The following is an 18406-nucleotide window of genomic DNA, read 5'->3' on the forward strand; positions in this document are numbered from 1 at the left end:
TGCGCTAGGTGACGCCGCGTATGGATATTGTTGCATTATTAAAAGAATACTCACATATTGTGAGTGTAATTGTGCCAAAAGTTGCAAGAAAGAATCGATTATGTAATACAACAAAAGCCTTTATTGAGGCAAAAATGTTATGTAAATAAAACATTAAAGACATTTGTTAGAATAAACAATGAACTGGGCCATTGGGTATTTAAACTATTGCACTAACTGAAATAGCAGGAAAAATATTGCACTATATCATACCCTACGTCTGCTGCCTAATACTAATCATGTTTACAACCCTGAGTAAAAACTTTCAAGTAGTGAGCAAAAATGACTAGATAAAATTCAAATCTTATATTACCAACGTGGAGAAATTCAACTAAGCATCTTATAACTTGGAGGTATGCTGAACATTCTACTATCCTTCCTAGCCTTGCTCATGTAGATACAATCTCCTGAACTGGCTGTAAACAAGCCTTCACATGGCTCCAATGGCTAACAGATCACATACTTGGACAGTGATCAATTGCCCGATCGCCCCGAACGTAACAACGATTCCCCCTTAAGAACAGAAGTTCAAAACGACGTGCTCAACGCTCATTGGTCCACGTGTACCAAGTATGATCGATGTAACAGCTTCTGGAACTTTCTACAACTTTCCCGCTCATGAGAGATCGTGACGAGTGCGCCACCAAGTGGCGAAAACATGGAAGTACTTATTCGAACTTTAACTTTGATGGATGGTGTTTACCGGATGCCTACTGATATAACATGCGGCCGAATGCCGTAAGTAAACACTCAATTCTTACACAAATCATTAAGTAGTAAGCAACGAGATAAAAAATAATATAGGGTGACAATACTATTAAAAGATAACAGATATCTGCTTTTCACGTGACCGCGTGGGTTTTTAGCTGGGATCTCTCAAAAATTTTCGTGAAGAGTCGTGTGCTAGCCGTGATACGTGACGGAGCGTTGGGAAGTGAGGAGCGTGGACGCTTGACCTGAGAATGGGTCGTTCGAGATGGCGACGACGGTGATTCAAAATCTTCATGCATCGGCATAAAAAAGGATGTAAATTGTAAAATAATTGCACAGGAGCCATAGAGCCCTGTTTCTCTAAAAAAAATGATAATTTAGTTATGAACGTGATCCTGTATTTGATCAAGATTTTCTAAAAAAGATTGAAAAATGTTCGCGTCAACGTGGATGGAGCTCCGATCATGCACGGATGAAAATCCTTTCTTTTTTTACACAATGATCATTGCATATGATCAAAAAGGCAGGTGATGCACCTGTAGCTGGTGAGACCAGGATAGTGAAAGCGGTACGCGCGGTCGACATGAATTTAGTTCTGATTCCCGCTGTGCCATTTTCTTCCTGAGTAATGGAGATTTCTCAGTCATCGCCGTGGTATAGCGGCCAGCTCCATGTGGTTTTACATCATCTTCCTCGCTGATGTCTCTACGATGAGTTCTTTCGCTGCAACAACAAGCCGTGCCTTTTTTTATCCTCCCCATGTGCGATGCACATCCCTCTGCTGTGACAACCTGATTCCTGCAATAAACTGGACTTTGAACTTAACTTACCTTAATTTTTTTCACATTTTAATCTTTTATATTCCCTTCCATGTTTTGATTACTCCGCGGGAGCTCCCTAGGATCTTGGTATTCGTCGTGTAAGTGATGTTCATCGGAATAAATTTTCACATGCGACGCAATAAAGTTGTGCTTATTTGTGTCTCCACTACATTGGGGTAAGTCAAACTTTTTCTCTGTGTTCCACGTAGGCACCAAACATTGATACGTCCTGGAGTTTTGCGGAAACACTTAAAATACGATCGGCCTAAATTTTTTTCCTCATTTTGTTTTTTTTTATATTTAAGTTGGTGGTTCATGTTTTCTAACAAATTCGAAAGAATAAAACCACTTTTCCACCACATTATGAGTTGTACAAAAGTTAAACACTGCATTGAAAAACAGTCAATATATGACAGAAATTACAAAGAAATTTTACCTGGCTGATGTTGCCAACCTCTACAGACAATAAGAGACTACTAGGTATAGCAGCGGGATGAAAATTGGATAACTTATCTTCGGAACAAAAACTTCTCATTGCCTTTGACTGAACGCTGACAGATGGATAAGTGATTAGAATACTGGAAAGTTGTAAAAGTCTGTACCTAACAAAATAATTTAAAAATATTATGTATACAAATTAAGAATGAAATAAGTGCTTCAAGTAACATTTCAAAATTAAACCAAATTTTTTATTATTTCATGTTTAGGAGAAAACTGGTTTAAAAAACAAGTACATATGATTATTATTTCACAATTAGTGATAAGGCAAACAAATAGTAAGGTGAATAAAAGTAACATTTTTCAATGTGCTTCATACGTAATAAAGAATAAAACTAGATGTCTGGGATTTTTTAATAAATAGCAATGTACATATTCTGGTAGTATATGGTTGATTAACTGAAGTTCTGGACGTCTTGGACTTTTTCCAAGCGTGTGAAATGTCGGACCTCTTAAATTTTAAAAGAGGCCAAATTGTTGAAGCGTGTCTAGCTGAAGCAAGTGTAACTGAAACATCTCAACTTTTTGGTATTTCTAGAGGTACAGCATCTAAAGTCATATCAGCATACACGCAGTGCGGTGAGACAAGCTCGGCAAAGCAAAATAGTGGACGAAAAGAGAAGCTCAGTAAAAGAAACCGATGGTATTGAAGAGGATCGTTATGTCTAAAAAGTGAACAACATCAGCAAAAATGACCAGAGAACTCAATCACCATCTGGATTCAATAGTTTGAGAGTTTAGAGTCCGAAGGCACTTTTATCAACAAAACATTTATGGCAGAGTAGCGATTCCCAACACACTTGTCACAGAGTGTTTCCATTATTTTGATAACTACCTCTATACATCTTACTACATTATTAAAATCAAATGATGGTGTTGCAGACAACAATGAAATTATAGTAATTTTATAACGCAGAAACATCTGGCTGAATTTCATAATCAACAAACATCATATTCATAGCAAAAAACCTATTAAAGCAGTTGAAGCTCAGAAAAAAAATGTTAAGTTGCATCCACAACTTCTGGGTCAATAAGCTATATAAAATTAAAAATTTTAAAAAACCAACGACTGACTCACTACTATAGAATCAAGCAAATTCTTTTAAAAGCCTTATACTATTAAAAATCAATTTCAATTATTTTATTTGCGAACAAAAAAAAACTGGCAACAGATGAAAATTTTAAATCATTGCGTTTAATTTCCTTGTTGGCCAACAATGAATTCAGTGATCAATTGCCATTCTTAAAATCTGCTTTAAAAAAACGTTATAATTCGAATTCTATGTCACATGGAAGTTCCAAACACATTCTATCAGACGCAGAAAAAAATTCTCTTTATTTTGGTATTAAATTAAAATTTTTTTAAATATGTTTTCACTGTAAAAATCACAAAAAACCTCTTAGAGGTTTTTAATTAATATCTTCGTTAACCCTTAACAGAGGAGGTGCGGTCTCACAGATCGCTCAAAAGTTCATCCTATCACCCCTATTTTATTTTCAGTCCGATTGAATGGTTTTTCCCCCAATAGCTTGTTTTGTGACTTTGAACATCCCCCTTGCTTATCAGTATCTTCAGGCAAGTGGATCTGGTTTAAATTTCATTGCATTCTTTAGAGGCGGTCTGTGAGACCACACCTCCCCTTCAGTGTTACTATTTTCGGCAGTAGTAGACATTAGGCTCTTAACGTTAGAGCCGCGAATATAGGTACATTTATCGTACTCGCGTTATGCGGAAGAGATGCAAAATATTCTAGATCAGGTTGAAAGTTGTTTGAAATGTTTGCAAACGCTACACAATGATGTTCTAGAGACAATGAAGGCTGAATTGTTCTTCGAAATACACTGCAAAATATGAATAGTTAAAGGGCTGTCAAAATTTTCCCATAACTTGATATAATCAATTTTCTGGTACTAAAATGTTCTGTATATATTAAACAACTAAAATGAAATCATTAATAAATAATAAACTCATTTTTATTTACTGCAGTATATGATTTTCTCGAAAAATCTTAAGACTCTAGCAAAGTTTCCTCGTAAAAAGTATATTTTGATTCAAAGTTCAAAAATATTTTTTCCTCATGTTAATAAAAGTTTAAAGAACATCTGAGGGAAATTACAGGAATGTATCTTAATTGCACGATTTTTAAGAATTTTTTAAATAGAGCGGTCTCTGAGACCTTACATCCCCTGTTACGTCCTACTTTTTCCCTTCCCCAGTTACAGGTTAATTAATGTCATCCAAAGACGCAACCTAGATAAGAACACTCTCGATCAACTCTTCTTTCGACTTTTTTTTTTTTTTTTTTCAAAATTGGTCCATCTGCTTAGGCGCTCGAGTGCCACAGACACACATACACACAGATACACAGGCACGTCAAACTTATAACCCCCTTCCTTTGTGTGCCGGTTAAAAACAAATATTTAGAGTGTTTTACATGGGATTTTGATGTCATTAATTTACAAGTTTTAAACAGATAATCCATGGATAATGCACAGGAAATTACAGTGCAGATGTAAATTTTAATTGACTAACAGTTGACTGCACAAGTGATACAGGGAGCAAAGCAATTTTATGGCCACCATGGACCTGAGATCGAAATCTTGGCCATTGATATTACTGATCAACATAGCACTTCTCCCAATCAAGTCCTAAAGGTTTGGAAGCAACTTTAAGCAGATCTCACAGCAATCCGTAGCTGTTAATGTTTGGCATGCTTAACCACATACAAAAGCACAAGATTAGTGGCCATCTAGGTTACAACCTAAGTACAAGTACAGACCAAGAGTTTAGCAATAATTCCTTCTTCAATAAAATACTATTTCCATACACTGCATTACTGAAATATGCTGCTGTAACAGTAATTATATTTCTCAAATAATTTTGTGCCAATTTTAAAAATTATGTTCAAAAGCAACATTAATGTTGTGCCAATAATTAGTTTATTTTAGTTTTCTAAAGCAATTTACAATCATATGAATGGTAGTAAGTTATTCCTTCAAGTTTGTTTTAAAAGCAGTTCTTAAAAAAAAAAAAATAAAAAAAAAAATATGTCCACTCTGCAATGATATAAAAATAAAATAAGTCTTACTTCAGTTTATGGTTGCTTGGTTCAGATTCATAATAAAACAAAATGTCTAAATCATGGTCTCCAGGCAATTCCGGTCCTTTGAACCAAAAGGGGACATCTATGGAATCCCCCGGACTTAAGGAACAAGATTCTCCCCCAGGCATCAAAATCTCCGTCATCCAATCAGATTCCCAGCTTGCAATCACCGGGATTGGTTGAGTCCTGGCAGATCTCTCTTTGAATATGGTGTGGGGCTCGCTTGTCTCTCCGGCAGTGCCAATGGCGAAGATGCCAGGAGTTGGGGATGCCGCTATGATTCGCCGCAACTTCTGCTTCCCAACGTTGGTGAACGTGGCAGTCACTTTCTGAATTTCGCCACAAAACAGACTATGTGGAAACGTGTTGAATTTTACCTGCAATTCAAGAGAAATGCCCCAATTTTCATACAACAAGAGGTTTAGAAAAAGCAGTTTATGGAAATATAATTATTTTAAGCATAATAATTATACACTGAACTACAAGGCCATTGTCAAAGAAGGATTTAAAGATTCAACCCCCCTCCAACCAACTGAAATTCAACATGTATTTCATTTAGTCTTACATCCTAAATTGTTCCCCATTCTTCAGAAGATTAATTTTTTGTCTCTTATTTAGTGTTCGTTTTCATGTCCTTGATTTTGTCTTGTCTTCATTAATATTTTTTATATTACATAAAATTGTTTATCGGTTCTTCCTTTCGGCCTGTTGTTCAAAATTTAAAATTTTGTTCATGTGTTTAATTTGGCAAATTCTTCAAAATTCTAGAAGTTTCATGCTCTAGGCTTCTTAATAAATTTCACTTTTTTGGCTCTTACTTCCACTATTTAACAATCGTTTGGCAAAGTATAGCCTACTAAGGCTCTTGCGCCAAAAACCCCAATCGTTTAGTCCTAAGATTAAAACAGTACTTCCTAGCTCTTTTATGCTTGAAAAAGTTTCATTTAATTTAAAAAGAACATTGTCTATTTATGTCCTGTAATGAAGGTGAAAATCATGGGATTTTGCGAAAGTGGGATGTAAATTATTTTGCAGCTATTTTGGAATTGAAAACGCTTCCGCTGAAACGCTATATTGTAAACACTAAAATAAATGCAAAACAAATATAAAAAGTAAAAAATAACTGACATTCTTCCATGAGTAACCTTTAACATGGCTATATTTTCTACGGGGTTCATACACTATTCGAAAGAAAAAATTCCATGACTTTTCCAAGATTTTTTCATGACTTCATGAGCACTTTCTTGACCTTGTTACATGAAGAGAATAGTACTATTTAATATCAAACTTGTCAATTTTTTTTCGGAAATGAGCATTAGCAAAACTTCTACATGAATGCCACTATCTCATTGAAGCAACTTAAAAAATATCAGTATACACCTAAAAAACTAAACAATTCTTATTTGTCTCTGTCATATAAATTCAAGCAAAATAAAAATACAGTGTGATAACGCATATCACATTTTTTACCCATTTACATTTTTCCCATGTTTTCGGTCATTTTAATCGTTTTCTTCCCCCATTTTGTTGTTTTTTTATTTTCTTGTGCATTCCACGTTTTCCCCGCGTTCCCCCGTTAAATTTCGCACACTTTACGATATCAAAATATGACTTATTCACTTTTCCCATCGTTTAACTTTTTGTCAATTTTTCAAGCGTCGATCCAATTTTTTGCATCTTCTTGTCGGCCATTAAAATGGCGTAGCGTCCCCTTCCCTTCGTTGTTTGGGCGCCAAACGCACTCATTGGTTCCCGCGCATCACCGCGTACCCGGATCTGATCGCTCATTTGCCGATTCATTTTTCCACCCCACTTCACTCTACTTGCTGCTCTCTGTCCGCTCGGTCGCATTTTCTGCGGCTCCGGTTTTTGTTCTACGATGGCGATAATGATGCATCGGTGCACGGCGTCTGGGGACGGCCGTTGCTCGCCGCGAAATTGTTAAGACCTCAACATGAGGTGAACGTTTTATTTTTTTCATATATGTTTACAATATAATAATCAAGACCGTTACTTCGTCGCAGCCGATGATGAGAGCGTAGGTGATCCATCACCTGTCTGAATGATGGCGTCCGATGGCGGCACGCAGAGTGCACCTGAATCGTCCCCTTAATGTAACTACTTTTTCGATAATCAAATGAGCATGAGGTGACGGCATGGATCCGCAATTACCTTGAAAGTACCTCGATTCCTTTTTAAGCGTGCGACGAGCTCAACATTGTCACCATGGAGATTACAACCAGCGCCATTTTTTTGTCTCAACGTACATTGGCCTTCAACGGAAATCGTCAACAATAAGTCATCCCTGAATTACACCCCACCATAATGAACTGTCCGTCCTCCGTACATTACAATTAAATACTTCACCACCCTCCGCGTGAACTCTACGTTTTTTTTGACCGTTAACGAACTTTGCAACCCCTGCCAGCTCCGCCCTTTTTTTTTTGAACTCTCAAGTCTGGATTCCTCGCATTTGTTTTTTTACTATGTGAAATGTTCTGGTGATCACCATGCCTAGTGCCTGTCTTCATGTCTGCTTGGAAGTAACGTAGAATAAAGAATGTGTGGTAATTAATTTTGTGTTTTCTATCGTCAACAAACACCACCCCCGGGTAAGTCTCTTTTAAATTTTTGTTCTTGGGCATTCAAGGCAGTCGTTGGTCTGAGGTTATGCGCGGCAGCGATGCTTCCACTTCCACGGCCTAAAATCGTTTTTTTTTTTTGGTTTTCGTATTATTTGACAAAATTAATCGCGCGCATCATGACAAAATGGCGCCGTTTTTGACCAGGTCTTGAATGCCTTTTTTTTTCTGAAGTTGAATGCATATGCACTTTTGTTGTTTTTTTTCATATGGCTTTTTGTATTTCTGTGATGTTAATGGGGGGATATATTAATTTTATATTTTTAATTTAGTTCAAAAATTTGATGTAAATTTTTTTTGTTAGTTGCATTTATTCTCATGTGTGCATGTGCTTTCAACAATATTTGCATTTAAAATTTTTTGTTTCTCATGATTGCACCGTGTGAATTTAGTGAAAAGTATATTAGATGCTCATTGATTTTTGTGCTAAAGTAAAAGACGGCACATATGTTGCCATGTCAACTGGTAGTACTCAAACCGACCTACCCCAAGGTGTGAATATGGCCAATGAGTCACCTCAAGGTGCTATGGCGAGTAGGAATTTTAACTTCCCCATTCCCTCATATTCAGGCGAGCCGGAAACGGTTGAATTTTTTATATCACAAATTAAGGACTTGCAGAATTTAAACGGTTGGGATGATCCCACGACTCTTATGTTTTTGAAGTCAAAACTTTCTGGCTCTGCCTTGTATTTTTTTGCGACCAATCCCAGTTGCTTGGAGTCTATGACTTTTAACCAGGCTTGTGACAAATTGCGTGCATTTTTCAAAATGCATACCCCTTCTTCTGTGTCCCTTTCAGAATTTCAAAATATCAAATTTGAAACTCATGAGAGTATTCAGAGTTTAGCACATCGTGTTGAACGTGCGGCTCACTCAGCATATCCTTTTATTACGGATAGTGCTGCCCTCACCCAAATAAAATCTTACCAATTTTTGGCGGCTTTACCATTGAATATCAAGGACAAACTACTTGATGTCGACACGTCAAAGTTTACCGATTTAGTCGACAAGGCTAATAAGTTACACTGTTTACATGTAACAGGCCAACCAAAATTGACAAATGCTATGACTAGTGCTCAAGTGCAAATAGATGCCTTGGCCGAAAATTTACGATCTTTAACAACATGTGTCACTAAATTAATGTCAAATTGTCGTCTTTGTGGGGAAAGTCCACACCCACTTGTTGAATGTCCTTTGTACATTCGCGTCTCTTCCGTTAATGAGAAAACTGTTTTGCCCAAACCCCAGCAAAAAGCCTCTCCAAATTCTAATAACACTTTTTGTGTATTTTGTGGTAGAACAAACCACTTAATGATTAATTGCCGGATTTACAATGGGGGTCAACCCCTTAACAATTTCTCAAATCAAGGTCAAAATAGGCCTCAAACTCAAAATTTTTTTGCCCCTCGTATTCCATTTAGGCCACGAGGTAACTTTAATTTCCCCAACCAGTTTGTTCCACCCCAACAATTTCTATCGCAAAACAGATTTTCATCGCCGGAAGCAAGACTTAATACTCCAACACAAAATGGAGACAATTTAAACTGGCGAGGGGGTCATCCATGAGGGACGGCTTGGCCTCGGTAACTGATTTCTCATCTCTGGTCCCTCAAAATATTAGTGTACAGGAGACTGAATCTGTTCAATGTAAGAAACATAATACATATCCAGATTTACATACCTTTTTAAATAGCTCCATTGGTAAAGATACTATTGGGGAATTTTTGTCGAAATTTTCAAAGCCTGATGAGTCTCAATGCAAACAATCCGAATCCATTTTTAATGTTCATTCTGATAACAAGGTTAGCGACTTACCTATACTTAATATTTCAATTGGTCATGAGATATTCCCAATGCTTTTGGATTCAGGATCTTCGGTCAGCTTATTTTCAAAAGCTGTTTTCGAACAGATAAAATCTTTGACAAAATGCAGATTTCTCTCACGCACTGTCACAATCAGGACTGTAAATTCTAATTTATCATTTTCTGCGTGCGCTGAGGTTTCATTTAAAATTGGTAAAAATTTCTTTAAGCACCCATTTTTTGTTGCTGATTTTGCACCTTCCTCTTTTTATGGGATATTAGGTTATGATTTTTTAACCCGTTTCAATGTGTTAATAGACACTAAGACCGGCAGTGCCACTTTTGATAATTTTAAAGCTCCTTTAATGCCTCAAACTTACATCTCACAACATTTGGCCAAAATTAATTCTCTGCATAGTGACAAGGCTTTTTCTGTTGCTCTTAAAAACAAATTAATTATCCAACCGGGGGAAACTGCCATTGCTAATTTTTCGTTATCTGACATACCGGTCAAATCATCTGAAATTTATTTTATTCCTACCGTAATGACATAACTTGTGAAATTCATCCCGCTGTGCACTTAGTCGAGAAACATAATTTCTCCTCTATTATCAGAAATATTGGTAATAATCCTCTTCATTTAAATAAAGGTATGGTAATGGGTCATGTCACTGAACAGTTTGAAATTTTAAATGATTCTTTGAATGAAACTACATGCTCAAGCAATCAATCCCAATTTTGTCACCAAATTATTGCATCAGACGAAGTATTAAAAATCAGGAAAGAGGAACTTAGTCCTTCAGATTTTAAATTAGATCACTTAAATACTTCACAACAAGATATTTTATTAAACATTTTGATGAAAAATTTTTCTGTGTTTAGTAAATCTGTCAAAGCTTTAGGGTGTTCTGACATTGTCACTCCTTCAGTCATTTTGCGTAACAATAATCCAATTAAGGCCTTACCTTTTGAAATTCCTCAGGCGTTAAAAGGACAGGTTCAGGAAGAATTGGATGAATTAATTGAGGCTGGAATTATTTCTAGAAATGTGAGCCACTATGCGAGTCCGATGATAATGGTACGTAAGAAATCTGGGCCTAATGAACCACCTAAGTACCGTATGGCATTAGATTTAAGATTATTAAATTCCGTCATCGAAAGTTCCACATACCCACTTCCCAAAATTTCTACGTTAATCAATGCCGTCTCATCCTATAAATACTATACCGTTTTAGATCTGCATTCGGCCTATTGGCAAATTCTCCTTCCCAATCATCTCCAAGATATTGTGACTTTCTCGACCGAATTTGGCTCTTTTGCTCATAACCGTTTGCCCTTTGGCCTTAAGGTAAGTAGCAACATTTTCCAATCTGCCGTGGATCAGTTAATTGATGAGTTAAAATTGCTAGGAATTCACGGAATTCATGCATTTCAAGACGACTTTTTGGTTTGTGCCGAAAACTTTGACCAGATGGTATCTAAGCTCGAGGCTGTCTTTTCTGTTCTCTCCAAACATAATCTAACTTTATCGCCATCTAAATGTGTTTTTTTCCAGACCGAAATTGATTATTTGGGATTTCATATATCACACAACTGTATTCAACCTATTACTTCTAATATTGCCAAAATTACCAAATTTGCCCCACCTCGCACTGTGCGACAGGTCAAGAAATTCTTGGGGTTATGTGGATTTTATAGGCATTTAATTCACAAGTATGCTGAACGCACCCATGTTTTGACACAATTAACCGCAAAAAATAAACCTTTTGAATGGAATGATGTTCACCAAAAAGCTTTTGATGATCTCCAGTCTACCTTTTTTAAGCAGCCTTTTGTGGTTCTTCCAAATTGGAATGATGATTTCTATTTAAATACAGATGCTTCACTTCAGGGAATTGCTGCTGTATTGATGCAAAAGAGAGATGGTATTCTAAAACCCGTGTCTTATTTTAGTAAAGCTTTGTCAAAGTCTGAACGTAATTATCCTCCAATTAAACTCGAGTTGTATGCTATATATAAAGGAATGACAGCATTCAAGACATACCTCTTTAATAGAAGATTTATTCTCATGTCTGACAGTAAGCCCTTAGAGCGTTACAGCAATGTAACCTCGCCAGCCGATGTTGTTACTCGTTGGTTGTTAGAAATTGGTCAATATTCCTATACTTTTTCATATATCCCTGGCCCTCAGAATATTTTAGCAGATTTCTGTTCTCGGAGCCCTGACCCCAATTTACATGAATCAGCTCTTCAACCCAATGCGGATAAGGAGTTGATCCTTCCCTTTACCGATATTTCCACCCTTGACAATATGCAGTGTGATATACCCTCTAATACTCCTTGTGTTGAATCCACTAATGTGGTTAATTATTTAAGACCGCACCCTACTTCCCTATGTGAACCTCAGTCAGGTCATAATTTAAGCTCTCATTCATTTGTGTGTGCCCAAACTGATGCACATAATGAAATATCTATTAAAACCTTTTTACGTGAGCAACTTAATGATCCGTACATTAAAGAAGCTGTTTCCTTTTTGCAAAAGCCTAATCTGCATCATGCTCACAAGCTTAAGGATTTTTTCATTTGTCCAACTACAAACCTATTAATGCATGTTCGCAACAAAACTTGTTTACCTACTATTGTTGTTCCCGACACATTGAAAGCTAAAGTTTTGCAAATTTGTCACATTTCTCACACCGGAATAAAGAAAACGTATGAGGTAGTTGTTAGTAAATATTTTTGGTTAGGAATGTATCGGGATGTGTCGAATTTTGTTTTATCATGTGATTTTTGTATTCGACTGAAGCCCTATTCCATTAAACCTGCCCCATTGCAAAATATTTGGATTCCGAGGAGACCTGGTGAGTTCTGTTCAATCGACCTGGTAGGTCCAATTCGCCAATATGGATATATTTTGACGGTTACTGATCATTTTTCTCGTCACGTTGTCCTTTATCCTTGTAAAAATATTACTGCCAACACAATAGTTAAGCACATGTTGAATTACATTTCTCTATATGGTAGAATGTCGTATCTTCTGTCAGATTTAGGCCGTCAGTTTGACAGTGATGTATTTCACTCTCTGAACAAGGCCTTAGGTGTTACAATTCAGCATTCTTCTCGTGCTCATCCCCAGTCCAATTCGATTTCTGAGAGAATTAATAGTCAAATCAAGTCTAGTTTACTGTCTTTACTCGAGCAGAATGTGTCTTTAGAAGTTGCTGTTATGGTTCACATGTCTATATATAATGGGACAACTCATTCATCTACTGGTTTCACTCCTAACATGTTGCACTTGGGAAGGGAACTATCCTTGTTTTTTGACACTTTTGATAATGACGTGCAACCTCGATTTCTTAACACCTCACATTATATACAAAATGTTCTGCAGGATCTTCGCCTAATCTATGAGGAGGCGTACTCTTCTTTACAACTCAAACAGATCAATCAAAACAATAGGCAATTGCCTGCTTCTCACAGTCGAAATTTTAAACAAAATGATATTGTATACATGAAGTCGGCTGACACTTTTAAACCTAGATTTGATGGTCCTTATACTGTAGTAAGCAAAGTAGGGGATGTAAATTGTAAAATTAAACTCTTAGGTGATGACTCCGCGCAACCTTTTGTAATTCATGTCAATCGTTTACGTTTAGCCCCACCTCGCAAAAGCAATTTAATGTCTGTTAACACAGATAACAATGTGTCCCACCAACCTCAGCATCCCAGTCAACAAACCCGTTACTTTCTCCGTAGTTGTAAGTAATTTAATCATAGGGTGTGCCACTTGCTGTTATGTACGGGCAATCGTGCTGGTCGTGATTGTAATTCCGGAATCCGTATCATTTTGCTTGTGATTCTCTCTATGTCTTTTATGAACGTAATTTTTTTTCTCCCCTATGTTTGTTTTCATTGAGGGGCACAGTGATGAGAATGTATTGTTAATACACGGCAAGTCGATCTCATTTTTTCTATTTTTGGAAATGTATTTTTATGTTTTTTTTTTATTTTTACGTATGACAGGACGCTGTCATATTTTTGCTGTTGGTACCAACATATGTATGTCAACATGTGCATAACAATTTTTCCTCCACAAGATAATGTCAATCTCTCGATTATGTCCTAATATCTACAACCGGTTTTCCTTATTATGTCTTACTGCTTATGAATTTGTCCGTCTCAATCTTAGTGTGTCTTCAATATTAAATTTTTTTTTCAAATACAAATTTAGTACTGAGTGTGCTCCTGGTAATTTGGTGCACTACGCTGTTGAACTCTTTAATAATATGAACTGTTTACAAAAAAAACAAAAAAAAAATTTTCTACTTGAAATTTTTACTCATGTTACCCTAATGTGTAACACTTGACGTAGATAGTCAAGATAATGATTCTAATGTTTTTTTTGCATTAATGTGTTTCTGTATAATTTAATGCATATTGTGAATGGTCATATTTGAGGGTTATTGCATTTTTTTGTATTCATACCTTCTACATGTGTTGGGTAGTTGTGAACTTTTTTTGAATGTTTATATTTTTAACTCTTGGTATGCTATGTGTTGTTCACGTAATTACAACTGTGTGTATTTTTTTGTCCTTTTGGTTGGTCGTGTGTGGCAAATTGTTTTGTGAGCAGGGTGCAATCATGACATGCAAAAAGAAAATGCAAATAGTTCATTTTCTTTGACTTACCCATTTTCTACCTTGACGATAGTATAAAACTGTATCCCATGTTTTTTTTGGATGTTACAACTCTTTATGCATTTGAATATATATGATGTATGAATTTGTTGTGTAAAGTTTCGGTAAATTGGAGCTGGACTTAAAATTTTCTTTTTTTTTCTCTTTTTTTTTCTTTTGCTTTGCCAGTGTATGTGATAATGCATATCACATTTTTTACCCATTTACATTTTTCCCATGTTTTCGGTCATTTTAATCGTTTTCTTCCCCCATTTTGTTGTTTTTTTATTTTCTTGTGCATTCCACGTTTTCCCCGCGTTCCCCCGTTAAATTTCGCACACTTTACGATATCAAAATATGACTTATTCACTTTTCCCATCGTTTAACTTTTTGTCAATTTTTCAAGCGTCGATCCAATTTTTTGCATCTTCTTGTCGGCCATTAAAATGGCGTAGCGTCCCCTTCCCTTCGTTGTTTGGGCGCCAAACGCACTCATTGGTTCCCGCGCATCACCGCGTACCCGGATCTGATCGCTCATTTGCCGATTCATTTTTCCACCCCACTTCACTCTACTTGCTGCTCTCTGTCCGCTCGGTCGCATTTTCTGCGGCTCCGGTTTTTGTTCTACGATGGCGATAATGATGCATCGGTGCACGGCGTCTGGGGACGGCCGTTGCTCGCCGCGAAATTGTTAAGACCTCAACATGAGGTGAACGTTTTATTTTTTTCATATATGTTTACAATATAATAATCAAGACCGTTACTTCGTCGCAGCCGATGATGAGAGCGTAGGTGATCCATCACCTGTCTGAATGATGGCGTCCGATGGCGGCACGCAGAGTGCACCTGAATCGTCCCCTTAATGTAACTACTTTTTCGATAATCAAATGAGCATGAGGTGACGGCATGGATCCGCAATTACCTTGAAAGTACCTCGATTCCTTTTTAAGCGTGCGACGAGCTCAACATTGTCACCATGGAGATTACAACCAGCGCCATTTTTTTGTCTCAACGTACATTGGCCTTCAACGGAAATCGTCAACAATAAGTCATCCCTGAATTACACCCCACCATAATGAACTGTCCGTCCTCCGTACATTACAATTAAATACTTCACCACCCTCCGCGTGAACTCTACGTTTTTTTTGACCGTTAACGAACTTTGCAACCCCTGCCAGCTCCGCCCTTTTTTTTTTGAACTCTCAAGTCTGGATTCCTCGCATTTGTTTTTTTACTATGTGAAATGTTCTGGTGATCACCATGCCTAGTGCCTGTCTTCATGTCTGCTTGGAAGTAACGTAGAATAAAGAATGTGTGGTAATTAATTTTGTGTTTTCTATCGTCAACAAACACCACCCCCGGGTAAGTCTCTTTTAAATTTTTGTTCTTGGGCATTCAAGGCAGTCGTTGGTCTGAGGTTATGCGCGGCAGCGATGCTTCCACTTCCACGGCCTAAAATCGTTTTTTTTTTTTGGTTTTCGTATTATTTGACAAAATTAATCGCGCGCATCATGACATACAGTGAATGTAATATAAGTATGCTTAAATGTTTAATAATTTTTTTATATATAAATGGGCAGAATGATTTAATAATAAAGTTTTTAGGCGTGATGGAAGTGAACTCGGATACAATTGAATTGCTGTTTTTTGAGTGGGCGAAATCAAGAACGGGCAAGTTTGCTACCACAGAATATAAAATATAAGCAGAGTTGAAAATAATAGTAAATTCAAAATGAATGGTGTCCAAGCAGTAAAATCCCATGGTTAAAAAAAAATGTAGCTGCTACAGAAGTGGATGCAATGATATTTCAAAATTCAGTTCGTTCAATTTTCAGTTTTAATAGCTTTATAGTGCAATACTGTTAAATCACTCAAAATTTCTAATGATTTTTAAGCTACTATTCCTTTCTCTTTTGCCCAAGACCTTTTTCCATGACTTAAAATAAATTTCCATGACTTTGAATGAAAATTTCAATTTTCCAGGTCTGAAATTTGCTTAAATTTTTTCCATGACTTTCCAGGATTTCCATGACTTGTACGAACCCTGTTTCTCACTAGGGAAAGAAAAATATTTGTAAACAACCCGTGAGTCATAAAAAGAGCCCGGATTTTATGTAATTGTGTATGTGGAATGTGTATTAGCAACTGCATAACTTTTGCTTCCTTTGACGTAAGTAAATTAATATTAATCTGTTTTTAACTTGTTTTCAGACTTTGAAGAAAATTAAAAACATATTTTGTTTTTCCCAAAGAACAAAACCCAACTAATGGAGTGCTTTTTTGTAAATAAAATATTGTGCCCTCAGGTAACCAATTAGAAAAGAGAAAGGATTAGGCAAGCAATCCCGATTTAGATTTTTTCTTTAGAGCATGTTTCAGGGGCCAAAACAGAGATTTTTGAGTTGCAAAATTATAATGAGAGTAGTTATTCAATTTCTGAATATAAAAAGCTTCAAGGCAGTAAAAGATGCTTATGAAATTTTTACACTCATGGATAAGCTTTGACTACAAATCGTACTACTACTTAATTGTTTGCAAAAAAGATAATTTTGGAACACGAAACAAATTTCAAATTTGTCGAATAACATCAGCAGGGTTGAAAGAATATTTACAACTTCAAAAATTAATTCAATATTAATAGACAATCCCTAACAAAAGAAAACCTTGAAGAACAGATTGTGATTTATTGCAATAAAAGTAATTAATTTTAATATTATCTCCACAGTAAAGGCAGACCATATTGTGTAGGAATCAATTTATCTAAATTTATTTGTCACCTTAACAACAAAGTTCAAAAATAAGGAAAGAGCAATCCTGTTTTATTCAGATGAGAAAACTATTTTTTACATAAGTAAAAAGGTATATGGGCATATTTTTAAAATTTTAGTGTACATTGTAGACTTTTCGTGCATAATTTTAGTAATTTTTAGTCCTCGGCTCTAGTCCTAAATCAAACAAACATCAAAACCAGAAATGCAATTAGAAAATACCTGCAATTTGGCCATTGGACTGAGCACATTTATATTTAATCTATTGTCTTCTGCATAAGCTAGCGTTGAACGTTCCTCGGTGGACTTGTTAAGCCTGGGTCCCTTAACATTCAGGCACTGCTTCCCACAGAGCGACAGAACAGATGTTTGCTTCTCACTCGTAGAATCCACAGTGGTATCATCTACAGACTTGTGAGCTAAGAGACTGTATGCAAGGCCTTTTATAGATAAGCTACCAACTTGCTGGGGCACAAGCAACAGATGGATCTGAAATGATAAGAGTCAGAAATTACACTGGTCTTACGCATTAAATTTTATTAAATTATAAAAAACATCTTCCCCACACAACTTGTGATTTTTACTTCACTACAAAAACATTAAAGATAAAATTCAACATTGGAAGTACAAAATAGAAAAATTAATTTTTAATTATCATGATAGATCAAGAGAAATATTGATCTTATGTACATATCAAGAAAAACGCATCATCACATTTTAATCTTATATGGAACAAATCCTCATATAAATAATAGCCGATGAGGAAGTAACCCGCGTGTTTTAGCAATGAAACTCGCGCCACGGTATGATAATTTTGATAGACATCGGTAAACGATATTTATCCGCGTTCTCATTCCTAATGTAATGTAATATAAAATTAACTTTATTCAAATTAGATTAACTTCTCAACTCTTTCGGCACGTGTAAAGTTTCAGTTTTAGGTTGGCATCCTTTGATGCCCAATCATATGCAAATGAGGCAAGTATAAATAGTGAACTATTCCAATCGTTCTTTCTCTCTCTTTTGTGTTCGTCAGCCTCTTGTGAGTTAGGTCCGATAGGTGTTGGGGAGTTGCGAACTCCGCCTCCACTTATGGCCGGGTTTTATTCTTAAGAACTTAGTTTTGTTAGTTATATTTATTTTAGTTACTATGGACCAATAAATTTTTGGTAAGATTTTAACAAGTTTCCAATGTTCATTTCTTCACATTAACATTTGATTCTGCACCTTCCACTGTGTGATATTATCTCTGCTTGTATAAGCATGTAACATTGTTGACTGACTTACGAAATTTAGCCCTTCGGCTTTTCGTTTAAACATCGTAAGTTATCATAAGGGTTA

The 18406-nt window shown here is 36.2% G+C and overlaps 1 protein-coding gene across 1 annotated transcript in view; it reads right to left on the reverse strand.

Annotated features, from left to right (window-relative positions):
- LOC129224135 (trafficking protein particle complex subunit 8-like) overlaps positions 1 to 18406 on the reverse strand; it is a 109031-nt gene that overhangs the window by 29811 nt on the left and 60814 nt on the right. The window contains exons 18-20 of the mRNA XM_054858550.1: positions 17288 to 17554; positions 5159 to 5550; positions 2008 to 2173 (exon numbers count right to left, since the gene is read on the reverse strand). Of these exons, the coding sequence (XP_054714525.1) occupies positions 2008 to 2173; positions 5159 to 5550; positions 17288 to 17554 (825 nt within the window). The remainder of the gene's footprint in view (positions 1 to 2007; positions 2174 to 5158; positions 5551 to 17287; positions 17555 to 18406) is intronic.

Source organism: Uloborus diversus, chromosome 6 (assembly GCF_026930045.1).
Source record: "Uloborus diversus isolate 005 chromosome 6, Udiv.v.3.1, whole genome shotgun sequence".
Lineage (NCBI taxonomy): Eukaryota > Metazoa > Arthropoda > Arachnida > Araneae > Uloboridae > Uloborus > Uloborus diversus.